Below are 25,627 nucleotides of genomic sequence, written 5' to 3' on the forward strand. Positions count from 1 at the left end.
GAAGCGGGGGGGGGGGGGGGGGGGGGGGGGGGCGCCGCAGGTCGGGAGCGGCCCCGCCCGGCGCGCGGCACGCGGGCGCCGCAAACGTCTTTCGCGCGAAAACGCCGCGCATGCGCCTCCTCGCCGCTGCCCGCGCGCGGCCGCGAGGCGGAAGGCGGCCGTTAGCGCGGCTACTGAGGGGGCGGGGCGTCGCCAGGGTGACAGGAAACCGCCCGGGGGCGGGGGGAAGGGGGCGCGCGTTTAGGCGGGCGTCTGTCGCGACAGAAGGACAGGCAGGGCCTGGGCCGGGGGGGCGGTCCCGGGCTCCGTGAGGCAGCGGGGGCGCGGCCCCGGGGTGGGCCGGAGCGCCTTTCCGGCCGGCGGTCGCGGCTCTGCCTGCGCGCCCGCTCGGGCGCCGGAGGGGTCGGCCTCTCCTCGGCGGCTCCTCTGGGCCGGGGGGACGCGGCGATGCGGCCCGTAGGCTGAGGGGGGCCGGGGGCCTCCCGGCATGGGAGAGGTGGGGAGCGGCCGCTGAGGGCGCGGCGGCCTGAGGCAGCGGCGCCGGGCGGGTGTTTCGGCAGCGGTAAGTGTTTCGGAGCAGGAACGGGCGAGTCTCGCACCGGGGGGGCTGCAGAGCCGGCGGCGAGGGAAGGGCCTGGCGGGGAAGGAGCCCGAGCAGCAGCAGCCCTTCGTCCGCTTCCCTCCTAGCCGAGACGCCAGACCAGCCCTGGCCACGGCGTGGAGCTGCTGCTCGCTCTTAAGTTTTTTGGGGGTTTTTTTAAGCCTTTGCTGAACCTGCTGCCTGTGGTCTCGGTCGAGATGCCCTCCTTCCTCTGCTAGGTACCCTCTCCTCGGTGGTGCAAACGTGATAGCTGCCATCGCAAATAAATCGTAACCTGTAATCTGTTGTAGTAAACCTGAACGTGCCGCCTTGCGCTCTGTTTCAGCCCATTGCAATGTACCATTTAAGGCCTTTCTTATACCTGGCCAAGCTATTTTCATATGCTGTAAGAGTCTGTATTTAAGTGTTGATGTATTCTCCGTTCTTTCCCCCATGCCTGGAATTGCAATTTGTTCAGATTAGGGTTTTTGGAATGAGAAGTCTGCTGGTAAAGTGGCTCTTCTTCCAAAATCACTTAATGCAAGTATTGCTGCCGCAGAGCAGTTGTAGCGGGCAACAGACGTGAATGCAGAAATTAGAGAATATTTTTTTCATGGAACCGGACACACTTGGAGCCTATATACAGCAAGAGAACAGGTTAGCGAAAGCAAGGGAAATTAAAGGTGTCACGTATAATCTCATTGAAATTGCGTGTGGCAGCTTTAGCAAGCTAGCACAAATACGGATTGTTTCTGGGGTAGCAAAATATTATCAGGAATGTACTGAGAATTTGTGGGGCTTAAGTGTAGGGCTTATATTTGAATTCTGTGAAGGGTGTGCTGGCTCTTCCCTTAGGCAGTGCTGTTGGACGCGACTTGATTAATTTGAAGACACGGGATACCGGTTTGTTGGTTTGTGAATAATGATTGCTCTTGTGCTTAAGTACTAAAAACTCCTTTCGTATAATTGCTCTTTCATTTTCTTAAATACCTTTTATTATTCATTAAATTTCAATAAAGACTTGAGTTTCTTTGCATATATTTTTTAATAAACCAGGCCATCTGGCTACAAAGATAAAGGTACTCTGATTTTCCAGCATGCACCTTATCAAATAGTTTGAAAGCATAGCAGAAATGTAGGCTGTTCCAGTGATACCAACATTTAATTGCCTGCTCAGCACCTTATGTTGCCTTTTCTTCCCCCTTGGTTCACGTTGTGTTACACCAGTCAGACATCACGCGAGCATAGATCCCTTGGCATGTGCAGTTGCCTGAACTATCAGGCACTGAACGATCTCCAGCAAGGTTAAGGTGGTTTAACAGAGAGGATGCTGAAACAGGAATTTAGGTTTTCCTGCATCTGGTAAGAAATCAAAAAAATCCTGCGTTGTGAGAAGTCAGTGCACTGTGCATGGAAGTGCTTAGTGAAGGTGGCACAAGTTCAGTCAGTTACATGGATTTGTAGGGATGGAGCAGGTCTTTCGTATGTGTAATATTCAGGGAAAATTTTTAGAGATTACTTACAGCCCTCTGGTAATCTCAGTCTAACCTAGTCAGGACTCAGGGGGTTTTCCACAGAAGAGGCAAAGGACCATCCCTGCGAGGCCTTGCCTTTCAGAGTACAGGGATAGCATTTCAGTCAGCTGATATTGATTTTTGACCGATATTGCAGAAGATGAGAGTATTTTTCTGAGACTTTCTTAAAAATTGGTGGTTAGAATCACCAGTCAGACCTCAAAGCCTTAATTCCTTCAGGCACAGCAAGGAGAGCTCAGCCTCCCAGCCCCCAGTAGTCAAGTGGCGTATAATCACTTATTTCTACCTTGTGAATTGGCATGTGTGTAGTGACTGGGGGCGGGGGGAGGAGAATATTGGGGTTTTTTTTCTTTTAAAAGACATCATGGTGTGTATTGTATTCATGACTTGTGACATCTATCGAGTCCATTGTGGTTATTTGTTCACCCGTGGGGAAGATGGGGTTCACACTTTGACAGTCAGTGATTTCCATGAGCTGGTAATTTAAATGGGTGTCCCAGGTTGTCGTTTGAATTGGGAATGTCTGTTTTGTTACATAACGTGAGAATTTTGCATAGTGCTTAATGTTCAGCTTTGTAGTAAACTTGATTCAAAATCAAATTATGTTTTTCATAGAAAATGCAAATAAACAATTTTATGTTTCCAGATATAAAGAAAAATTAAAACTTAGTGTGATCTCCATCAAAGGCACTAGCAGAAAGAGAAGTGGCAAGTTTTTTGCATAGGCTGTGCTGATTTCCGTTTGTTTTAAATTTGTGTCTGGAACAAACATAATGGATTTGTGATATGCACTAATCTCAGTCTCCATTGAAATTCTCATTGGTTAAGAAAAGCGAGGTCACCAAGGAGTACAAATAAATGTATTGTGTGAGAGTTGGCGTAACGTTTGTCATATACTCAATATTTAGTAGAGAAAATGACATTTTGGGTTGAGCACTCCTGTTATTTTTTTGTTCTTTGTTACTTATCTCCTGCTTTTCTCATTTCTCATGTGTTTGCCCTTCCACTTTCCAGACCTTCCAACTGTCAGCATTGTTAGTGCTGAATACTGGAGGGAATACGGCGTCTGTATAGGACAGCCATTTTGAGCTACGTGCTCATGATCTATTGTTTTCCTCCAGAGAGGTCTCTCTGAATACATTAGACAGGTCCAGTACTAAATTTGCAACTGCGTTTTGTCTCTTGCCTGTACCCTTTTCTGTATTTGTTGGAAGAAAATGTAATCTAAACTCAGGAAGCAAGAAAAGTACCATTGCATGCTGATTGTAAAAAAAAAAAAAAAAAAAAAAAAAAAAAAAAACCACAGTTATTTTGGGTTTGTTTTCATGAACCAATCATTGCAGCAGCTACTCAGCTGTTTCTTAGTGAAATGACTGAGTTTATACAGGCTAGATCCACTGTCAGTCTAATAATAATGCCTGTTGTGCACCTTTTGTCATCTTTTCCTCCCACTTATTTTATTCCCAAGCCATATATTGTGCCTTAAATCCAGAAGATCTTATTTTTTTTAAGATGTGGGGACAACAAGGCAGAATTGTGAATTTATAACACAATGAAAATGCTAGGTAAGAAAAGCTGTGTTCATGAAAACCACTGCCTTCCTGGACTCATTCAGTGCGTCTTGCATTTGTATATTACAAGACTCAGAAATTAACAATTTATTTGAAGAAAAAGTGCAAGTAGCAGGTGAGACCAGGCTAGATTTCTGGTAGGGTGTTTTTAAATGTTAGATGGGTTGTTTGAAGTGCCCGCTAGTACAGCTGATACCCAGCTCTTACCCTCTTTATTTACTCTCCTTGGCATTTCAGCTGTTTCTTCTCAAGTTTCTTGCAGTATTTAAACCATACGTTAATGGGCACTCTGGAGCGCTCCTCCGCCATTTAGCGGCGTACTGGGTATGCTTTGTTTTTTCAGCTGAGCTCTGCTGAAAATGCGTTGGCAGCTGAAGCATGAACAGGAGTGAGTGCTAGCACAAGGTCCCCTGCGTAGACAAGGGTGTTTCTTGTCCTCAGACCCTAGAACTGAGGTATCTCAGGGCAGGGAGCGTAGTCTGCCAAAGCAAGAGTGAGGTGGTGCCCCAGGATGCCTCACTTATTTGTGCAGGTCCAAACTGGTGCTGCTGCCTCCCTCCAGAGCTGGGACTCGGTGCCAGACCCTCTCCCTGCTCCCATTCATCCCGATCCCTACCAGGGATTCACTCTGCCTGCAAGAAGTAGGCTGCAGCTTTGCTTGGGTGTAGCAGGGGGTGCAGTAAACACTCAGCCTGTGAGGAAAAAGGAAGAATGTCTCATTCTTATGTAAATTATTTTTGCCAGGAGACACGGGCAGTGTTTGGCTGTCACACGTTACAGATGGAGAAAATGCAAAGACTGAACTTGGCCACGATATTTTTAAAGTATTTCTGTGATTGCACCCACTTTCACGTTGCTCTTTGATCTGCGGTCTCCCTGCCAAGCCACCATTGTGCTGTTCAGCCTGATTGTCCGCTCGGTTGTGGTCTTGCACCTTCAGAACCCACCTGCTCTGGCGCTTCGGTGTCCCTGCGGACAAGGATTGTCCATACCCATCCCCTGCTGACACCAAACTGCTGCTGCCTGCAGGGCTGAGCTGGGCTCCTGGGGATGGATGACTGGGTCAGGAGGACGTCTCCTCCCGGGCATCCTCGCCTCCACAGCGCTGGCGAGGCAGGACAGCAGGCATGGGATGGTGAATTTTCTAGTTATTAAGCTGTAGGAACCTTAAACACTCACAAAACCACCACTTGCTCCTTGGATTAGTTCCATCAATAATTCTGAGAGATGGCTGAGGCATGGTTTTGGCAAGATGACTGATTGCTTTCTCTGCATCTAAAGTGTTTCGGGTTTTGTGGCGGCGGTTTTCTCATAATGATGCACCAGGGTTGCCAGTTCCCAAGGAGCATGGCCTCAAAAGCATGCCAGTGCTTCTCAAATTTTCAATTTTGAAAAGCAAGCAGAATGTTTCATGCCACCCTTGGGTATTACTTTCTGTGCTGAGATAATTGTAACCTTTTTTATTTGCTATCTGAGAGCATCTACTGTTTCTGTTTAGACACCCAGACAAAGATGTAGATGACCAAGAGGTGTTTTCCCCTTCTGGCTTGGGATCAAATCTCTCAGTCGCAGGTAAAGTCTGCATGTGTTTATTTGCTGGGGTGAATAGAAGGCAGGGAAGGTTGCATTTCTCCTCTTGCCATTTCATTTGGAAGGGCTCTTCGCACAGATGGCGGAGGGCACTGCGGAATCTCAGTAACATCCCTGTGCCTGAATTAAACCGACCCAGTGCTCGAGAGCACTGGGCTTGGGGACAACGATAGCACGCTCAGCGGAGAGCTGGAGGGAATCAAGGCCACAGGTGGGCTCTCTGCGGGCAGGCTGCACGCATCTGTGATAGCGGAGACCACGAGGTGTTTGTGGTCGGGAACGCCAGGCTGCGTGAAGGGATTGCTTTCTTGTTTTCGGAGGCTGATGCCACTGTTGTGACACATGCAACACCGCGCTGCGTGCGTCACAGTGGTGTGCGTAAATCAGGGGTGCCGAGGGGAGAGCTCACACCGCTTGTGTAGCATGAAATGGACTTTCAATAGAAGACAGAAGGGTGGTGGTTTTGTTGCTGTGGGTTTTAAATGTCTGCCACGGTCAGGTCTGGTTAGTAGTCTGGATCAGCCCTTCTACATTTTCCCCTTTAAAAAAAAAAAAAAAAGTATCAGATTTGAAGAACAAATCTGTTGCTAAATCAATCACTGGAAATAAAAGGATGTGAAAAGAAGAAGAAATTTTTAACACTGTCAAAGTATTGCTCAAAAACGTATTGTTTATTCATATGCTAACTATGCAGACTTGCTCAGGGATTCTCCCTACTTCCCTGTGTTGCTCTGTCAGTTTAGAGACAAGGCGATCATGTCCTCCAGCCAAATTTCTTCTATAACCTTGTAACATTAGCGAGCAATTAACAATAACTATAATTCATAATTACAGGGTATTTACTGTCCAAAAAGGTAGCAAGAGAACTTTCTCATTATATAACAATATACTAGAATGTATTATACATACTATACATAATGAGGATATATGTCATTTTCAAAAACTAGTGACTAAAAAGTTCCACAGTTGGCTTTTAAGGAGATCCAAATGGCCTGACTATCAAAAAGCTAACTCAGTAGGAAAATTAAAGCAAAACCAAGAACAATCCACTGGTACTTGGACTTGGTTGATAAAAATAGCTCGTAAACTATTTACACATACTCATGAAGCTCTTGCTATTCATTAAGTAACAGTGCATCTCCTTTTTTTTTTTTTTTTTTTTTTCCTTAAGACCAGGAGATTTATCTGAGAAAATGGATACATCTTCCCAAAAATACCCAGTCAAAAAGCGAGTGAAAATTCATCCCAACACAGTAACAGTGAAATATACCTCTCATTATCCCCAGCCAGGGGAAGAGGGATATGAGGATGTTAATGAAGATACTGGAGTGTTTATGGAGGATAATCCCAAGAAAAGACTACTGAATGATGGGAAAAAGCGAGAACGGACCTTTTTTGGTACAATAGACACCAAGCATCAGCCAGCACAACTGCCAAAACCTGATGAGATTGGGCAATCCCAGCATTTTCCTGAAGGAAATATACTGCAGTCGAGGAAAACGTGGGTAGTCCTTTTTGGATCTGCCATGGCTCATGGATGTGTGGCTCTAATTACAAGATTAATTTCTGATCGTTCCAAAGTGCCATCCCTAGAGTTAATTTTCATCCGTTCGGTCTTACAGGTGCTGTCCGTTACTGTTGTGTGTTATTATCATGAGCCTCCCTTTGGCCCCAAAGGCTACAGGCTCCGGCTCTTCTTTTATGGGGTCTGCAATGTCATCTCTATTACCTGTGCTTATACCTCCTTCTCTATCGTTCCCCCCAGCAATGGCACCATTATGTGGAGGGCTACCACTACAGTTTTCAGTGCCATTTTGGCCTTTTTACTCATAGATGAAGGAATGGCTTACATAGACATAATTACTGTAGTTGGCAGCGTGTTTGGCGTTTGCCTGGTCATGATCCCCAACATTGTTAAGGAAGAAAACTCTTTGTTGAGCACCTGGAAGGAAGCTTTTGGCTACACCATGACCGTCATGGCAGGTTTAACCACTGCTCTCTCCATGATAGTCTACAGGTCAATCAAAGATAACATCAGCATGTGGACGGCATTATTCACCTTTAGCTGGACGGGAACGGTATGGGGAGCGTCCACCATGTTCCTACTTCAAGAGCCAATTGTCCCACTGGATGGAGAGACCTGGAGCTATCTTCTTGCCATCTGCCTGTGCTCTACAGCAGCCTTCCTGGGGGTCTACTACGCCCTGAGCAAGTTCCACCCTGCTTTGGTCAGCACCGTACAGCACCTGGAAATAGTCATTGCCATGGTCCTGCAGCTGCTTGTGTTGCGCATCTTCCCAGGTACTTATGATCTTGTCGGGGGAGCGGTTATTTTGGTTAGTGTTTTTTTCCTTGCGTGTTATAAATTGTCCTGGAAGAATTTAGGAAGACAAGATTATCAGGAGATTGTGGATTCTTCCATTAAATGAACTGCGGTTTTGCCATCCAATTCTGACTATGTGACCACGTGAAAGTAACACATTTCAACTCTGTGGTGTTCTAGCATAGTGGCCAGGTCCTCCACTGTTTAAATTCACAGGTGATGTAGCAATGTTAGTATTTCCAGACTTCCCTGACAGGTGAATTTGTTCTAGTGCGTACAACCGCTGCCATTTTGTCGTATGAGAAAAGGCTATTTGTCTCCAGCACGTAGCGGGGGTGTGTAGAAGTGCAGGCCAAGTCATGGGCATGTTCTTCCTCACCTTCCCTGAGTAAGGCAGTACAGAGACAGAGGGATTCACCAGTGACTCTCATTCCTGTGCAGTGTGGTAGTAGGAAAATGAGCAGTAAAACTATTAAAATGGTCGACCAGAATGTTCTTATCCTCTGTGACGCTTGTTAGGCTTTGGCTGTGATACTCTAAATGAAGTAATGCTAATATTTCTGTGGTTAAAACTTGCGCTTCCCGTGTGTATAAAGAATAAGTCAGTAAAGCTTTTTGTGCTTTGTGGTTAAATTTCTGCCTGAGTTGATGCAGGATAGCCCAGACCTCCTGTGGGGGAAAGAGCACCCCAAAAACTGGATCTCCAGTTGTGACACAGCTGTGAAAGAAAGGTCCCCGAGAACTGTAAGGTCCATGATAGATAAAAGATCTGCCCCTGAAGCAGAGCAATATTCTTTCTATGGAATCACTTTTTCTAAAACAGGTTTTGACTATTATGCAAGGGAGAAAAAAAAAGGAAAGACTGCATTTGAGGTTGAGCTGTCAGCAGCAGCAGTAATGCTGAACAGCCTGACAGGCATCCAGTGACTTTAAGTCAGTGTGCTTGGGTCCTAACACTTCAGGTAGAAATTAGATTTATAAAAAGCCCTGGGGTTTTATGGTTCCAAACAGTATTTCTGGCCGTGCTAATGTATGGCTAGTTAAGAGAAAGGCCAGGGCTCCGTGCCACCCAGGACCGGCAAGCACTTCCCCACAGACTGTGCCTCTGTTCTGGGACATGAGCATTTTCTGAGGGAAAAGACATTGCTCAGGTGACCCCAACCAGTCCAGCTTCCCCCATGGAAAACACATTTTACTTGGGAAAAAGCCACAGCAGCAGCAATCGCTTTTATTCCTATGAATACCCAGGGAGACCAGGTTCCCCGACATCAGTCAGCCCAGCCGCAATGCTCCTAATCCATGTGACACTTGTGTCCTGAGTGATGGGAGTGACCACCTGAGCCACGCGGGAGAGACAGGTTTCCTTGGGTGCTGGCACGGTTACGGCTGCCCCAACAACTGTTTCCTTTGGGAACACACGGAGCTGGCAACAGGAGCTCTGCCCACTGTAGGAAGGACAGGAGGAAAGGAGCAGGTAACGCAGCGCAGTGCCCGACACCCTCCCAGCCAAAAAACCCTTCGGTAGCTTAGGGCCCTGGCAGAGGCAGCGAAGTTCCCAGCCCAGCATCTTGCTGTGCTTCTATCAACTCATTTCCCTCTGGGGCAGATGGCCTTTCCTCCTCTGAGTGGTAAGACAGCGGGAAAGCTTCCTTTGTGGAAAGCAAGCAGAGCAAAAGGCTCCATCTCCTATGGCTTCCACACCTGTTACGCTCTGGAGGGAGTCAAGCTTTGAGACTCCGTCATGCCAACGTGCACGCAGCCAGCTGGGCGCAAGGAGCAAGCAAGGAGCAACTGACAGCGAGACTCCCCAGGTGCCTGAACCGTGCAGCAGGGATGAGAGAGTCCCGAGCAAGCTCTGGATGAGCTGCCCCAGCCCCAAAGCAGCAAAGCCCCCTCCTAAGCACAGCTCCCTGCTGCCTCCAGCACCTGCACTAGCGTCTCTGCTGAAGCCACACGTGCTGCAGAGCCGTGCCAGCCCTGCCGTGATCCCTCTGAGCACAAGCTGATACAGCTAAGCAGACCTGAGAGCACTGCTGCTGAAATGGGTGATCCCACTTCTTTCTACCACCAGCCTCCGCTTCCCTAACATCTGATCCACGATCGCAAACTGCAGGCTGGGTCAGTTCAACTTCGGGAGCAGGTGCAAAACTAATCCTGCCAAAACCTGAGCCCAAACTGACATGGGCAGCCAGCACCCAGGGCCCCAGCAGGGCACAATCCCATCCTGAGAACCTGGGTGACGGCTGGGGAGCGATTCCTGGGGGCTACGGGGCTTCGTCCTGGTCCAGCTGCGCCACAGCCTGCACAAGGTCCTGCACAACCAGGTCTACGTCTGCCCGGGTGGTGTCTCGCCCCACGCTCAGCCGCAAGGCGTTCTGTGCCACGGCGTAGGGGATCCCGCTGCTGAGCAGAATCGAGGAGGGCCTGAAACGCAGACACGGGGGGGGAAGCAGGTTTAACTCAAAGGCTGAGGAAGCACATGCATCACCAGGAAGCTTCACCAAGCTGTAAGAGGGAGCACCTCTGCAGATGCACTCCAGGCACACCTGTCTCCTGCACAGCGCCATGCTCACTTTCCAAAGGCACCTGTTCCCATTGGGCTCGTTGCCTTATAGTGGATCTGGCTCTTCCCCTCCAAGGAAGAACCTCTGCCGTGTCCCCATGGGTTGGCAGCCCTGCCATGTCTACGGGGCATTGCTCTAGACCAGGCCAAAAGCACCTGCTGTCCCCACACACCCCCAAAGGAGCCCAGTGGAGACACAAATTGGGCTCGAGCGGGTGAGCCAGGCACACACGGACATAAGGCAAACTCTTTTCTGGCGGTGCCAGGCACTGAAGCGTACTCGCAAGCCCAGCTGGGTCACCAAAGCCAGGAGGGACAAAGCCCTTCCAAGCAGCAGCAGTCAAGCGTTCCAGCTGTGTCTCCTGCAATAACCTCCTTCGCATCCCTTCAGCCCCGCTGGAAAGCTCTGCACCTGCTTTGCTCCAGGCGACGCTGCCCACAGCCACCCACGGTCCCTTTTCCTGTCCTATTTCCCTCCCTCCCATCCGCTCTCCTCAGAGAAGACACCCTGGGCCTGGCAAAGCCGGCTGCTTACCGATCCCCTTTCTCCGAGTGGCAGGCAGCCCCAACGCTGGCCAGAAGCGTCTTGCAGCGAGACAACACCCTTCGCCCTGCAGCACGCACAAGCGGAGGTCTCCCAGCACCCAAGCTCCCTCCAAGGACAGGTGCTGGGCTCCGTGGGCACCATCACGGGGCAGTGGTGGGGTAAGAGCTACCTTGAAGGCCTGGGCCCAGGATGGAGAAGTTAGAGGTGTTGCAGAGTCGCTTGGAACCCGTAAAGTGGCTGTTGAGGTGGATCCTCTGCTTCCCAAAGGAGGCCTGGAGAAATCAGAGGGCTGAAAACCACTCTAGGTTTGTGAGCAGCTCTGTCCTGCTGAGGAGGTGGCAGGGCCAGAGGGACAGACCCACCCCGGCTCCAGGCCCCGCACTGTGCAGGCTGAGACCCCCGGGAGGGGGGAGACCAACAGGAACCAGGTCTGCTCACCTCCAGCCTGGCCTCCAGGTAATCCCGAACACCCCGCATATGAGCCTCGTAGGCCTCCCAGTTCTTGCTCACTAACTCTGCAGCCTGAGGAGAGAAAACCCAGACAGGTTCCATCAGCAACGCCCCCCCCGACACCTCCCTCCGTGCGCAGCCCCCGCCACGTGAGTCCAGCCCAGGAACAGCCTCTGCAATTGCCAGGTCCCCACCGACCCCGACAGGCTCTCGGTGCCTTGCGCCACGTGAGCTGCGTCCTGCCCGCTGCCACGGCTGCAAAGCCTGCAGCGAGTGCTCCAAAGCACCTCCTTTGGTGCCAGAAAGCCCCGTCTCCTTTCCCTGGATTTTGCCCGCCCTCCTGCACCCCAGGTTTGTCACTTCTAATGAACGGGGAATGCAGGTGGCCATCCCCGTGCTGGCTCTGCCAGGTAGCACCCCCAGGGAACCTCTCACACCCATGACCATCACTGACTCACCTGGCCGAGGCCAGCGATCATTGGGGTGTTCTCGGTGCTGGAAGGGAAGAGGGAGCAGTGCGTTATCATTTCTCCGGACCAGAAACCCAACTTTGGGACCCCCCCTACCGCTGGCAGGGAGTCATGGACCCCTCTCTGAGGTGGTTGGGAAGAGAACAGTTCCACCCTGTGGCTCCTCCTGCCACAAAGCCTGCACACCAGGCTCCTGCAGCTCCCGCACAGGAATCCATCTCCCCCCGCTGGGCTGCCTGCCCCAGGGCCGGCAGGTGACAGAGCTGCCAGCTCCGCTCAGGCTGAGTAGCCACACGCCGTTTGGCCACCAGCCCAAGGCCCAGGTCTCTAGGCCACCACCCAGCCACCTTACCCCGGCCGGAAATTCCTCTCCTGTCCCCCTCCAAAGAGCATGGGGTGCAGCGGGGTGGTGGTGCCGGGGCCGCGCACGTACAGCGCACCAATCCGTGGGCCGTAGAACTGCGGGGAGAAAAAGCCACGGTGACCCTGTGGACACACCACCAGGCTCCCCTTTCCCGTAACCCAAAAGTCTCCCTGGCACCCCAACAGAGATGTCTTAGAGAGTGAACAGCGGCTGGGCCACGTGAACAGGGCCATACCTTGTGTCCCACGATGGTGAGGTAGTCCACCCCCAGCTCCTGCACATCCACGCGCCCCTTGCCGATCATTTGTGCCGCATCTGTGTGCACCAGGATCCTGGGCAGCCCCTCCGCCACTCTCCGCTGATTGAGGGCACGGACGCGCTGGCTCAGCTCTGTTACAGGCTGGCGGGCAGGAAGAGGGTCTGCGTCCCAGGGACCGTCTGCTCCCCCTTATCAAACACCTTTTTTGCTTGTCCCTACCCTGTCCCACTTGTCCCCCTACCGTCACACAGACTCACCATGATGACCCCAGTCTCGTTATTGGCCAACATGATGGAAACCAGGCAGGTGGTTGGTCGGATGGCAGCGAGGACATCGTCCACCTCAGCCCGCCCGCTTTGCGGGGACACAGCCACAAAGGTGGCTTCTGCGAGCCGAGAAACAAGCCCTGAGGTTTGCTGGGAAGCCCAACGGTGCCCAGGGCTGCCCACACCCCGCTGAGCGGGCAGGAGAGCTGCGCAGGCAGCTGGCACGCAGGCAGAGAGCACAGGGGCTCTTGGGGCTGGCGTTGGATGCCAACGGGGTAACGCACCCAGCTTGAGGGACTGAGGGCACCATGTGGGGAGTCAGTGCTCTTTGGGGGGGGGGAAAGGGGAACACCACGGAGTAAGCGGGTCCCCGTCTTCCTCCGCAAAAAGGCCAGTGGAGAGAAGCCCCCCTCGCAAACCCCCGTCTGCGGCCAGACATCCCCAACGTGTCCCCTGCGGTCCCTCTGCCGCTCACCCGCCAGGTTCTCCTTCACCAGCTGCTCCAGCGGCAGGCGGACGGAGTCGTGCTCCACGCTCGATGTCACGATGTGTGGCGCTCCCCGGCTGTCCCCCGGCCTGGCCTGGCTTCCACGGAAGTGCCTGCAGGCGGTTTGGATCACCATGTTGTTTGCCTGAGGAGAGGAAAGCAGAGGGGAACGTGAAGACCCAGCGGGAGCGCGGTGCCCTCCGTCCCCACCTCCTCACGGCCGCTGGGTTGCGAGGAAGCGGTGGGCAGGGGCCGCTCCCACCTCCGTGCCCCCCGACGTAAAGACAATGTCCTCCGGCCGGCCTCCCACCATCCTGGCCAGGCTCTCCCGGGCGCTGCCGATGAGCTCCTTCGCCTTCCTGCCTGCGGGACGACACCCGGCAGCTCCGCCATGGGCTCCCGTGGCCGCGGGGCCCGGCCCGACCCGGCCGCAGCGTGAAGCCGACACGGCGGCTGCCCCCCCCGCCCCCCCCCGCGTCCCTACCTGCAGGGTGGGAGCTGCTGGGGTTGCCCCAGGCCTGGCACATGGCGTCCCGCACGGCCTGGGCCACCTCGGGGGCCAGCGGGGTGGTGGCGTTGTGGTCCAGGTAGACCCTGCTGTGGGAGCAGGCGGTGGGTGAGGGGGCGCCGGGGGGGGGGGGGGGGGGGCCGGGGCAGGGCAGGGCCTCACCCCTCGGCCGCGTCACACCGCGCCTCCGCCGGCTCCGTCCCGGCGCCCATCGCTGCCGTCACCGTTGTCGTCCCGCTGCCGCCACCGCCCTGGCACCACGGGGCAACGGACGTGTGGGGACCGGGCCGCCGCCCCGCCTGCCCCACTGCCACGGCGCCACCAATCGGCTCCCTCCTGCCTGCCCCACCGCCGCCCTGCCCACCAATCGCTCTCCTGCCCCTCCCTCCATCACGGCACTCACCAATCAGCTCCTTGTCCCCTGCCCCACAATCATAGCGCCCGCCAATCAGCTCCCTTCCTTCCCCGCCGCCATGGCGCCCGCCCGCCAATCCGCTCCCCGCCGGCTGGGCAGTGCCCAATCAGTTCCCGTCATCCTCGCGGCCCGCGCTACGCCCGCCCATTGGCCAGGGGACCCCGCGCCCCGCGGCGCGACCAATCGGCTCCGCCCGGTGTCCGCGCGGGACCCCTCCTCCCCCCCGCCAGGGGGCGCCGGGGCCGCCAGCGCGCGGGAGCGGGGCGGGGCGGGGGGGGGGGGAAGGGTTGTCGGGGCCGCGGCACCGCCGCGCGCTCACTCTCACGCGCCGCTCTCTCCTCCCCGCGCGGCCAATCCCGCGGCCGGTGACCGCCGCGCCGGGCGGAAGGGGCGGGCGCGAGGCGGAGCGCACTTCCGGCGCGCACCATCGAGACGCAAGCGGCGGGGGCGGCCCTTCCGGGAGAGGGCGGGCGGGAGCCGCCGCGGCGCTGCCCCTCTCCAAGATGGCGGCGGCAACCTCGGCCTGTTCCCCCCACTCCTTCCTGCGCAGGCTCCGCAGACCCCCCTCCAAGATGGCGGTGAGCCCCGGGGAGGGGAGGGGCCGGGCCGGGCCGGGGGCAGGGCGCGCCAGGCTCCGCCGACCCCCGCCCGGGGCCCGCGGCCCGTAGGAGGCCTCAGGCGGGGCGGGCGGGCGGCGCCCGGGGCCTTCACGGCACCGCGCCGTGACTCAGCGCCGCGGGGAGAGGGGGGGGGCCCGGGGCGGCCTCGGCCCCGCTCCCCCGGTGGCCATCCCCCAGCCCCCGGCGTGCCCCCCGCCTCCGGGAGCCGCCGACTGAGGGGGGCCGAGGCGGCGGGAGGCCCGCGGGCCTGCCCGGGGCCCGCGGCGGGCCCCGTGTCCTCGGCGGGCCCGGGCCCTCCTGGTTCCCGGGGTCCCCTCGACCGCGACGGCGCTGGGCGGAGGGGCCGGGCCGCGGCCGAAGAGCTGCGATGCCGCTCGCCCCGGTTCCCCCCCGCTCTCCGCCTGCGCGGCCGGGAAAAGTGCCAGTCATGCTGCGGGGCAGGCCGGGCCTAGGCAGGGCCGCGGCGGGCTGCGATGAGCAATCCCCAGCCCAGGCCTCGGTGCTGCGGGCGGTGTCTCGGTCGGGGGGTGGGGGGGTGGAGGGCACCGAGAGGGCGAGCTGGGGTTTTGGGGCCGCTCCCGGGGAGGGGGGGGGGTGAGGTGACGGCAGGAGCCGTGAGGGGATCGAGCCCGTCCGTCCGTGCCGGCGCAGCAGCGGCCGTGCAGCGTTGCGGTGCAGCCGGTGTCACGGCGTGCCTGTCTTCGCATGCCGGCGTGCAGTCCGGTGCCCTAGGCGGTCTTGGTTTACTGTAATTTACAATCTGAACTCCAAAACCCAATTAAAAACTAATTAACATAAACAAACACACCATATTAGGCTTTAAGAACCGCACGGAGGAGCGAGATAGTCTCGACGTGCAAATGTTTAAATGGGCTGGGCTAGCAGCGGCCGTCCAACAGCAGCGGAGTACACCGTAAAATCCCACATCTCATTGGTCTGAGCACGTTTTCTCATCTGTTTATATTTGCTGCAGGGAAAAAAAAAGCTTCATTTGACGTAGTCCTTTTTTCTCCCCCCCCTCCCCCTTCATCTTTCAGCTTATGTCATAACTACAAGGCAAACAAGCAGTGATGGAATCACTGGATACCGAGGTGAGAGCACGGAAGACTCTGGGGACTGTTGAATATGTAGAGTCTTCGGGTTTCACCCAGGGGATACTGCCGACCAAGAAGGATGTGGTTCAGAACATGCTGTACTTACTGCAGCCCAAAAGAGCTGGCCAGGCCCAGCGGTCCAAAGAGGATGCGGCCCAGTTGCTCGCTGAGCACCTGCAAGAGCACTGGTTGGTTTGCAACTTGCACACCATCGCGACGCAAAATATAAAGAAACTTATCCTCAAAATGTACGAGGAGTTTACCAGATTGTATCAGACCAGAAAGCAGAGACAGAACCAGGCTTTTTCCGAGCGAGCAGACAAATTCAACGAGAGTTCGGAGAAGCTCTTTGACGTATTTTGTACAGATGCGCAGACGAGAAATAAACTGGAGGAATACAGTGGGATAAAAATGACTAGCATCGAGTGGAAATTTCTTGAAGATCAAAGAAGCGAAAGGAAAATGTACTATGAAGATTTCACAGACAAGCAAGAGTTGAAGATGATGGAAAGAAGACAAAAGATACAATGTCTGGAGCACTTCAGAAAACTCGCCAAGGAGGAGAAGGAAGGAAACAAAGCGAAGGAAATGAAATACAAAAGTGACGAGCAATCGGACGAAGGCACGAGTGTGGATGAATCCTACCCCGCGGAGGAGGAGAACGGCGGGGCTCCGGCTTTCTCGCTGCGGGGCAGAAGGAAGCGCCGGTGCACGGCGACCGCTGCGAGCGCCGCCATGCCCCTGGAGTGCCAGCATATACGGATGAGCATCAGGAGGGTTAGGCCTGGGTTCTACGAGACTGTGGAGAAGGTCAAAAACTGCTAGCGCATGCCGCGGTCGGCAGGCAGAGCTGCTGGAGTATGAGGTGGCAATGCACACGTTAGGCAAGTTTGAAATCCCGCCATCGATTGGAAGCGATTGTTGTAGATCCCCCAAGCCAGAGCTCAAGAACATCCCGCCTCCGGGGAAGAGCACTGGGATGACAGCAACAGCGGCAAGGACTAAACCACATGAATTTGGAAGGATAAGGGGTCAGCGGCTAATGATGCGAAGGCTCAAACGTAGCAGACGATCTAAGGCTACGTAGCATGTAAGCCTCTTCTTCCAAGGTCCCGTCTACATCGGTTGGTTTTTGGAAGTCTCTCACCGTTTCTGAGCCAGTGGCGGCCTAACAGTACGAAACAGGACTCGGATTTACTGCAGGGAAATAGCTTGGACTTGTTGCTAATAGAAGAATTGTGCGCTGAAAAGCCCTAACTCCTGCTGGTTTCGGTGGGAGTGAAAGGTGCTCGGCCCCTTTCGGCAGAATTTGGCATTTCTGCGAGGAAGGAAGCTGGTTTTCAGCTTGCATTACCCAGTTCCGGAGAGGCACCCTGCGGTTTTGTTGAAGGGATTGCTCTCTTGCTTGAGGAGGGGGAGAGAGAGAGAGAGAGAGAGAGAGATATCGATCAGGAGACATTTGAGTGCTTTGGCTGTAAAAGCATTGTTGATTCTGAATGTTTTATTCTAGATTCTATTTTAACAATGTTTCCTTGATCAGGATAAACCTTCCCATAATTGGATGAGTTTTTACATGAAGTCCCTAATCTAGGATCTGAGGTGTGAATCCTAAATGAAGTGATAATGTTTTATCTTCTGGGGGGGTACGATAGGGGGAAGGATGCAAATTGCGTATTTAGCTTTAAGATGAGAAGAATTTTATAAACTGTTATCCTGCCTTTTTAGGATATAGGGAAGAAAAAAAAAAAAAAAAGCCTTCCCAGGTGTGGGTAGCTGTGGCATTTACAGCAAAAGGCACCTGAATCTGGGTTTGTTTTTCCACCCCTCCCGGGTCTGTGCAGACCAGCAGGTGGAAGTGGTAGTTTTCCACCTGGAGTTTGTTTGAACAAAGTGTAACCCTCTTGCCCACTTATGTCCTGAGCAGTGACGTGTCTGTGATTTTTAGATGCCCCCAGTACGAGGGGTGTCTGTCGTTTTTAGTTAGAGTTGCTTTACTGGTTTTTAAAGATGAGAGACTTGAACTTTCAGTGAAACCCAGTGCTGGAGATCTCTCTGGTGAGATTCCCAAACCTTGCCAGACTACACTGAAAATCAAAAACCCCAAGTCTCTGTTTGTCCACGGAAGTTCTCTGGTAGAAAGAGCGCAAACTTGCCTGGTTTTCAAATTTACCTTTCAGTGTGAATGTTGGTTTCCCCACTCCAGTATCTCAGCTTTTCCCCGTTTCTTTCCTCTCCGTCCTGCACATCGTTTTACTGACATTAACTCGTGCTGTTTCATTCTTTTGGCTTTTGCTCCCTTTAACAATAAATGCATGTACGAATAATTTTGACAGTTCCTTTACTTTTGATGAATCAGTTTTTGGACTGCTTTGAAGTCCTATGCCAAAGGAGGAATGAAACGCAAACCAGCTGCTGGCCCGATGGGGACACAGCGGAGCTAAGCGAGCGCAAGAGGCGGCGGCGGCCCCGGCCTTGCTGCTGAGGCAGGTTCCGGCGTACCTCTGCTCCGTCCCTCCGCCTGCGGACGGATCCGTCCGGCTCAGAGCGATGCATCGGCTTCCCAGTGACCTTGCTCATTAGTAATTGCCGGGATCCTTATTCTGTGTCTCTGAGAAGTCCTTCATGGTAAGTTGCTCCAAAATATTTAGTGAACTCAGTGTATTCTGCATCACTCGTAGTGTTGTTACAGGTTTAAGAGCACACGTCCACGTTCTGCAACACCCTTCAGCCTCCGCTGCTTGAGAGTTTGCAGCCCTCTCTCTCCTCCTCTCTCTGACGTGCTTCACTGACTTCCCCGTGCAAATTATGTCACGTTTAAACTATTTGCCTTCCAGCCCTGAGGTGCTGGACTTGAGCCTCTCACTGGGCTTTTACACCAGCAGCTCTGTTTCAGCAGGGAATATAGCCAAGCTCGGACCTCGCCGAAGTAGAATTTTTTTAATAACTGCTGTAAAAACCCCCTTTGTATTACAAATATAGCTGGCAATAGAAATGCTCGTGTGTAAAGCAAATCCACCGGGGTTGACTCGAATATGGAACACAGCTGTATAGTGCTTTATGATTTTCAGGGATTCAGGGAATTTCAGGTTGTCGAATCTGACTTCCTGTACACCACAGGGAATGACATTTCATTCAGAAGCCCCACACTCAGCCTGGTAGTTTCAGTTTCACTGACGTGTCTTACAGAAAGTCGAGCTGAAGACGTCAGAAGTCTGCTGTCTTCCTCAGTTACACACTTAGTGGTTTGTCACCTTCGCCGTTTTAAATAAAAAGAAAGCAAAAAAAAAACCCAAAAAACAAAGTCCGATCATCTTCTAGGCTGTGATTCTTTTCATGACATCTTGTACAGGCTGAGCAGTGTTTATCGCATTTAAATCATATTTGTGTTTGGTTTTTTTTTTTTAACTGGGTTTGACTGTGGATAGAGCCAAAGCCTGGCTCTGTTTCTGCTGCAACAGGGGGAAAATTTCTAAATGATGTATTCTGATTACTCTTCTTTGGGACCATGGTGCCTTTTTAATCAGGACAGTAAATCTTGTCCCAGGATTCTGTACTTTTGTACGTTAACAGTTGTTGACTTTCCTTTTTTGGTGTGTCCCAAATAAATTAATATAACATACCTCTGGGTTTTGTTTCTTCTTTCTAAAGGGGGAGGAAAGAGGAAACTGAAGCTAAAATAAATCTTCTGTACTCCAGCTCTCCCTCCCGGGCTCTTGCAGGAGCAGCCGTGAAGCGCGCAGGTGGACCCGCTCTCCTCCGGACCGCGTGGGGCAGGGGTACCTGCTAAAAATGGGAGTCTAGGACCCCCCCCCCCCCTTTTTTTTTTTTTACCAAAAATGCTGAAAATGGAGCATTGGAAGGTAAGGGGAGAGGGATGAAACCTCTGTGTGTGGTGGCAGTGTTTCACTTGGGCTCTTGGTGTGCTTCAGGCGCGGGGAGACGGATATCGGAGACGAGGCGGGGGGGGCACCCTGCCCTCCTGGGGTGATCCCGCGGGTGGGCTCCCTGCTTCGGCCTGTTCCCTCCCGACTGTGATTCAGGGACGTGTTGTACGAGACGAGCACGGGGCAGGTGGTGTCCAAGAGACGCGGGGCGATGGTTCGCACCACGAGACCTCTGGGCGTGGAAGGGAAATGGGAGAGGAAGGAATGCTGGAAAGGGTGCGTTCGCTTCAACAGCTTTTCGCGGGAGGAGGGAATCAAGGTGCATCCCGGGGACTACAAACACTTCTGATGGACACCGAGTTGGTGATTTAACTGGGCGTTTGTGGAGAAACATCTTCAGCCTTGGCTGTCAGGTTTGAGCCCAAATTGAGCTCACCTGCCTTGAATCTTTTGCTCTGACTTCTGCAAGGGGAGCAATAGAAAAGAGAGAGGGCCTCCCGAAACCGGGCTCCTCTGCGCCCCAGCCTTGGGCCCTCGCTGCCGGGCAGGGCTCGCGCCACCCCGGGAGGGTTTTACACCCCTCTGCAAGCGACGGCTGAGTTCTCACAGCCCTTACAAGTACCTTACAGCTGCCAAGGTCTGCTCTAAGCGAGGCGACGCAGAAATACCTGTCCGATCTCCCAGGGTAGGAGTGCCTCTTCAGCTGGCAGCTGCTGCTCTGCCTCCTGCGTAGCATCTCAGAATGGGGAAGGAACACGAAAACGACATCCCCAAAATGCAAAGTATTGCAATACCGAGCAGGCTGGGTGTGGAAAACAACCTGTCCTTGATTCAGAGCACAGAAACAGTCACAAAGTTGGGATTTAAAACAAGTCCAAGCCCAGCGGCTCGTGGCCACGTTGAGCAGCACCTGCCCGCGAAGGAGGTCCCGTAACGGCGGGTGGGGGGGCACGGGGAGGGGACGGCCACCGGCCGCCCCTGCAGCAACCGCTGGGGCCTCGTCCTGGGTGACGGTGACAAGCTGTGGCTCTGCAGGTGAGAAAACAGTTTTCCTGGGAAGGGTGGAGCAGACGCGTGAAACCGTGCCATGAGCGTGCTCGTGCTCAGCACCTGTGGCGGGCTGCAGGGGATCTCCAGGAGCGGAGACGAACCTCCCGTTTCGCCTGACACCCGTGTTTTGTCCCCCGGGCGGGTGCGTGGTGGTGAAACTGTCCCCACCACGGCAGCGCTGGACACCGAGGTCCCAGCGTGGGCCACAGCGGCCTGGCCTGGCACCTGCCCAGCACCCATCCCATGGCTCCCGGTGCCTCCACAGGAAAAGTCACCCCAAATCCTGAAAAGAGCTTCAGGGCGAGCGTTTCTGTGGGTAAACATGTTAATTTATTAACCAGAAATGTACGAGGGTACTTCCCGCTCTCGCAGGGGGTGTTGTCTTGTTATTCTTCCCAAGTTTCTGGACAGCAGTCGCTGCTCCTGGCACGGCTTCGGAGCCAACGGATACTGCTCCAGTCTTTCAGGATTTCCCGGTAACTGTCCCTACCCGTATCGCCTTGCTCCGTGGAGCGGAGCATCCCCCCCGGCACCCCTTTCCCATCCCGCTCAGGTTGGGTTTTGCTGTACGGCGGACACCAGGCACTGCCCTGCGGCGTGGGGACGGCTGTGCGCGGCCACGGCTGAGCCTTCTGGGCAGCACGGACACGTCTCCGGAGGGAGAGAGGCTGGAAATTAATCCTGAGGAAATCCCAAATGTTCGGGAAGAGAGATGGGAGTTTTGGAGCTTTCTCTTTCCTGGGATGCCTGGTATGGAGCAGCACCCCAGATTTTATGCGCCAGGTGCTCCCAAGGAGCCGGTTTCCCCCAGCTCCAAGTTTGGTTGTTTTTTTTTTTACAGCTGCGTATTTCCAGTGAAATCACTTTATTGCCCAGTTTCCCGGAGGGGGCGATGACAGAGCTGCGGGCAGCGCCTGCCGAGGTAATCCCCAGGCTCGCTGACGGGGGCTGCCGTCGCTCTGGCAGGCTGGTGGGCAGCAGCGCGATGCTTCGAGCAGGCTGTTTGCTCCTTCAGCGCCCGTAACTGTACCCATCCTCACGCCTGTAGAGTTTCTGTGGTGTCAGGGCTTTCCTGCTGGCCTGCAGAAGGTGGTTTGCAGGTAACCAGGGCAAATATTCCCATTTTCCATCCCGCTGTCGAGACGTTACTTCCCACGTGCTCCCGCGGCCGAGTTTCTGGATGAGAGCAGAAGGTGCTCCGGAAAGTCCAGAAATTTTGGGCCGACGCCTGGCTGACCGCGGGGACGAGAGAAGTGGGGGGCCCCTGCGCCAGCACCCCGGCTGGCCCCCTCTCCCCGGCTGCCCTGGGGTGGTCACCGCGGGGTCGGGTGTCCTTCACCGGGGGTGAACATAACACGAGCCATCGATACCCCAGGCTGGGGAGCGGCCAGACCCCCAACAGGGGCTGGGGACACGGTGGTAGTGCGGGGACAAGCCCAGCCATGCCGCAGGGACGGCCGGCGGCGGGAGGGGTGATCTCAGGTTACGCAGCCTCGTACAGAAATGAGTGGGGCCGCGGGATCCTGATGAAGTTACCGCTGTCGGCGGCCGGGGTTTATTAAAAGGGAGCGTCGGGGCGGGCTGCTCAGCCCCGGCGGTGTCCCCGCAGCATGGCGGGACCGGGGGGCGACGGGGACCTGCGGCACCTGCTGAAGCTGCACCGCACCGAGATCGCGATGGCGGTGGATGACGTCTTCCCGCTGCTGCACGGCCTGGCTGACCACGATGTCGTCCCTGAGCACGTCTTCAAGGTGAGGCCGTGGGGTGAGAGAGAATGTCCGTGTCGCAGGGACTGGGGCTGGCCGGCAGCACTGGGACGCTTGCCGATGGGCCGCGGTGGCACCGGCAGGAGACGCTGAGCCGGACGGAGAGGGAGGGCTCCCACCGCGCTTTCCACGCGCTGCTCACCTGGCTGCTGGGCCGCGACGCTGCTGCCATCCGCGACTTCTGGACCGTCCTCTTCAAGGACTACAATCTGGAGCGGTACACCCGGCTCCGGCCCCTCCGCGGCGCCTTGCCTAGAGGTAGGAGGGAGACAACGTGGGGGAACGGCACCACGGGGGTTGCCGGCGGGCAGAGGTGACACCCGGGCTGTGCCTGTCCCTCTCCCTGTCCCCTTTGCAGAGGTGGAGCTGGGGCGGCAGCGCCACAGCAGACGCCTCTCCCCCAGCCCCCCGACCCAGCACAGACCCCAAGGCAAGAGGAAAGCCCCTGAGGAACGGGACGGGGTCCGAGCGGCGCAGCCCTCCCTGCGATACGCCGCCAGCCCTGGTACGGAGACCTGGAGCGGGACAGAGATGGAGTGCGGTGCTGCGGGGGTCCCTGAGGCATAGCGGGGTGCCGTGCCCCCTGATGCCCACCCTCTCAACCCCGCAGGGCCCCTGGCAAAGGCAAGGACCGTGAAGAAGCCGGAGGGCGCAGACACCCCCCGCGCCCCTCGTGCTGGCGGTGAGTGCCGAACCCCCCCCGGGGCAGCGTCTGCCTGCCTACCCCGTCTGCCTGCGGCGAAGGGCAGGGGGGGGCTGCCCGCCCCGCTGAGCCGCCCCCCTGCCTGCAGCCCTCCAGGCCGTGGCCGCTTCGGTGCAGAGACCTGTGGCCGTGGCAGGCAGCGAGGTGTCCGTCGCCCATGGGGCCGTCGAGGGCATCCTCATCAAACACGCGCTGGAGCCGGGTAGGTGCACCCCAGCCCCGCTGACCTCCGGGCCTGGTTCAGCCCCCCAAATTCAGAAGCTGTTGCCAGGCGGGGGGGGGTGGCGGGGAGGGGGCCCCGCTGGAGCTGCGTTTGGCCTCTCTTGCAGGCAGCTCCAAGACGGGCAGCAGAGCCAGGGACGAGCCGTACGCCCTGGCCGCCTGCGACGAGCCGGGGGCCAGGAGCAGAAGCCGCAGCCTGAAGCCCCCGACCCGACCCAAGGCATCCCAAAGTGTACAGACACCCCCCCACACACACTTTCACCCCCCTTTTGCAGCTGCCCGAGGCTGTGGCCGGGAGTCCCTCCTGCCTGGCAGTACGGCCGTGGCCTGGGGTGTCCCCCGGTGCTGGGTTGTCCCGGCAGCTCCCCGCAACCCCCCTCTTGTCGCAGAGCGGGGAGCCCCAGCTGCACCCCCAGGGCCGGCTGCCAGTGCCCACGGCGCAGAGCCAGGACACCGCGCCCCACCAGGTGGGTCCTGAGCACGGCACCTGGTGCACCCCGAGAGGCACCGGGTGAGCCGGGGGCTGTCAGGGCATCCCTCGGGCCGTCCCTCACGTGTCCCTTTGGCCTGGCTGAGCACAGACAACCTGGGGCTCGGCTGCCGGTGGTCACCAGGCTACAACGCACCAGAAACAGGCAATTCCCACCCTGACAGGGGTTGGTGTGTTTGGTGCACGGCGGGTGATGGAGGGGGAGAGGGCGAGGGGGGTCCCCTGCCAGCATGAGCCCCACCGCAGCCCCGCTTGCAGCCTGCTGGGTGGTGGCGGTGACCCCCTGCCCACTCCCCTGGGGCAGGAGAACGAGGACGAGTGTGCGGCATGTGGTGACGGCGGTGAGCTCATCTGCTGCGACGGCTGCCCCAGGGCCTTCCACCTCGCCTGCCTGGTGCCCCCGCTGCCCCGCGTCCCCAGGTGAGCCCCAGGGTGCCGTGGGGACCCCGGTGTCCCCTGGTCGCCCCTCACTGTCCCCCTCTGGCCGTGCAGCGGGACGTGGCGGTGCGGCTCCTGCGCGGTGAGCGTGGCCGAGCCAGGGCAGCCGCGGGAGGTGGACGCGGCTGCGGAGCGACCCCCCAAGATCCCGGGGGAGGAGGCATGCGGCACCCGGCGAGGTGGAAGTGATGGGAGCATCTGCGGCCGCTGCTTCACCCGGATCCCCACCCCCCGATACTGCGCTGCACCTGGCGGGGACCCCAGGTGAGCCCCCCCCACCCCCCCACATCCCGGCCTTAAATCCCCCCGTGACGGCCCATGTCCCTCCCGACGGCTGCAGGGGGTCGCTGCTCTGCACGTCCTGCGTGGGCACCCTGGACACGGGCAGCCTGGAGAGCACCGCGGCGGCCAGCGACCACCCGCTACAGGCAGCAAAGGTCAGTACAACCGGCGGCCGTCCCCAGCCGAGGGAAACGGGCCGGGTGAGGCAGCAGCGGTGGGTACAGGGGGAGCGATGAGGCTGAGGTTGGTTCAGGCGCGGTGAGGACAGGCTGGCGGTGGCGGGAGGGAAGGTGGTGAAGCTGTGCCGGAGGGGACGGGGAGCGGGAGCTGAGGTTACACCAGGTGAGGGACCCAACCCAGGCGCCAGCCCCGACCCAAAGGGCTGCGGGAGGAGGGTCGGCGAGAAGGCTGGCGGGATGCGTCTCCTCCCGCAGGCAGAGGACGGCTCCCTCGAGAACGACCCGGTGCTGAGCAGGGATGAGCTGGACACGCTCCTGGGTGAGGTACGGCGTTCAGCGCGACACCAACAGGCGTCGTCCATCCGCAGGGCACCACGTCTCCGGTGTGACCCGCAGGGTGACGTCGGGTGGTGGGAGAGGCAGGGAGAGCCGGGGAGGACGAGGCGGTGTGGAGAGCGGGACGGAAAGGCAGAGTGACACCGTGGGGCTCTCCTACAGGGTACCTGGGACGGGATCCTGCAGTGGGCGTTCCAGAGCATGGCACGGCCGCTCGCAGACAACCACGGGCTCTTTGCGTAGTCCGGGCTGAGCTGGCAGAAGCCCCCACAGCGCAGGCGATGGAGGAAAAACCTCTGGGGCGGCCGTGTGGCGGGAAATACACAGGAAGGTTGGACAGCCAAAATAAAAGGCGACATGATCAAACGCTGCAACACAAAAATGGAGAAGCGAACCTGGCAGATAACTTCAAAAATCAGGATGCAGCAAATATCTCTTGATAAAGCATGTGCCAAGGATAAACGAATGTAAAGATTAGAAAAAAAAAAAACCTCAGAAATTTATTTACTAATGACATAAATTCAAAGGACAGGGGAAAAACAGAGAATAATAAAAGCCAGGCTAACAATCAGCTAGACAGGCAAGAAAGCACGCACAACCACTGACTGCTTAAGAACATCATACCAAAAAACCCC

The 25,627-nt window shown here is 56.2% G+C and overlaps 4 protein-coding genes across 6 annotated transcripts; 3 read left to right on the forward strand and 1 right to left on the reverse strand.

Annotated features, from left to right (window-relative positions):
• Positions 1-276: 276 nt before the first annotated feature.
• Positions 277-8,294, forward strand: SLC35G2 (solute carrier family 35 member G2). 2 transcript variants are annotated; one of them, XM_075760812.1, is made up of 3 exons: positions 277-562; positions 5,185-5,258; positions 6,448-8,294. In XM_075760812.1, exon 3 carries the CDS (start codon positions 6,470-6,472, stop codon positions 7,703-7,705), a length of 1,236 nt encoding a protein of 411 aa, XP_075616927.1. In that variant the 5' UTR covers positions 277-562; positions 5,185-5,258; positions 6,448-6,469; the 3' UTR covers positions 7,706-8,294. The 2 variants fall into 2 exon arrangements, with proteins under 2 accessions (XP_075616927.1, XP_075616928.1); XM_075760813.1 differs by lacking the exons at positions 277-562; positions 5,185-5,258 and adding an exon at positions 5,415-5,487.
• Positions 8,295-8,789: 495 nt separating this feature from the next.
• On the reverse strand, positions 8,790-14,356 carry SCLY (selenocysteine lyase). Its single transcript, XM_075760808.1, is given in 14 exon segments — positions 8,790-10,023; positions 10,698-10,773; positions 10,879-10,981; positions 11,148-11,231; positions 11,618-11,654; positions 11,982-12,088; positions 12,229-12,393; positions 12,510-12,637; positions 12,994-13,150; positions 13,268-13,368; positions 13,490-13,602; positions 13,676-13,764; positions 14,248-14,295; positions 14,297-14,356. Coding segments are annotated over 14 exon segments (1,428 nt in total). The 3' UTR covers positions 8,790-9,863.
• On the forward strand, positions 14,253-19,261 carry LOC104637634 (uncharacterized). Of its 2 annotated transcripts, none has more exons than XM_075760816.1 (2): positions 14,253-14,506; positions 15,586-19,261. In XM_075760816.1, the coding sequence occupies exon 2, from the start codon at positions 15,619-15,621 to the stop codon at positions 16,465-16,467; it is 849 nt and encodes a 282-aa protein (XP_075616931.1). In that variant the 5' UTR covers positions 14,253-14,506; positions 15,586-15,618; the 3' UTR covers positions 16,468-19,261. The 2 variants fall into 2 exon arrangements, with proteins under 2 accessions (XP_075616931.1, XP_075616932.1); XM_075760817.1 differs by lacking the exon at positions 14,253-14,506 and adding an exon at positions 14,695-15,047.
• A 2,879-nt stretch (positions 19,262-22,140) lies between these two features.
• AIRE (autoimmune regulator) lies at positions 22,141-25,479 on the forward strand. The gene is made up of 12 exons (XM_075760809.1): positions 22,141-22,327; positions 22,426-22,600; positions 22,701-22,847; positions 22,953-23,024; positions 23,134-23,247; positions 23,375-23,499; positions 23,657-23,734; positions 24,062-24,177; positions 24,250-24,459; positions 24,536-24,632; positions 24,912-24,980; positions 25,155-25,479. Exons 1-12 carry the CDS (start codon positions 22,187-22,189, stop codon positions 25,233-25,235), a joined length of 1,425 nt encoding a protein of 474 aa, XP_075616924.1. The 5' UTR covers positions 22,141-22,186; the 3' UTR covers positions 25,236-25,479.
• The last annotated feature ends 148 nt before the right edge of the window (positions 25,480-25,627 follow it).

This window comes from Balearica regulorum, chromosome 9, assembly GCF_011004875.1.
Source record: "Balearica regulorum gibbericeps isolate bBalReg1 chromosome 9, bBalReg1.pri, whole genome shotgun sequence".
Taxonomy (NCBI): Eukaryota; Metazoa; Chordata; class Aves; order Gruiformes; family Gruidae; genus Balearica; species Balearica regulorum.

Excerpts from the sequence above, each read along its gene's own strand:
- SLC35G2 (XM_075760812.1), top strand. The coding sequence starts at position 6,470 with ATGGATACATCTTCCCAAAAATACCCAGTCAAAAAGCGAGTGAAAATT.
- LOC104637634 (XM_075760816.1), top strand. The coding sequence starts at position 15,619 with ATGGAATCACTGGATACCGAGGTGAGAGCACGGAAGACTCTGGGGACT.
- AIRE (XM_075760809.1), top strand. The coding sequence starts at position 22,187 with ATGGCGGGACCGGGGGGCGACGGGGACCTGCGGCACCTGCTGAAGCTG. Across the intron at positions 24,178-24,249 it reads CCGCTGCCCCGCGTCCCCAG|CGGGACGTGGCGGTGCGGCT; the intron begins GTGAGCCCCAGG and ends CTGGCCGTGCAG. Across the intron at positions 24,981-25,154 it reads TGGACACGCTCCTGGGTGAG|GGTACCTGGGACGGGATCCT; the intron begins GTACGGCGTTCA and ends GCTCTCCTACAG.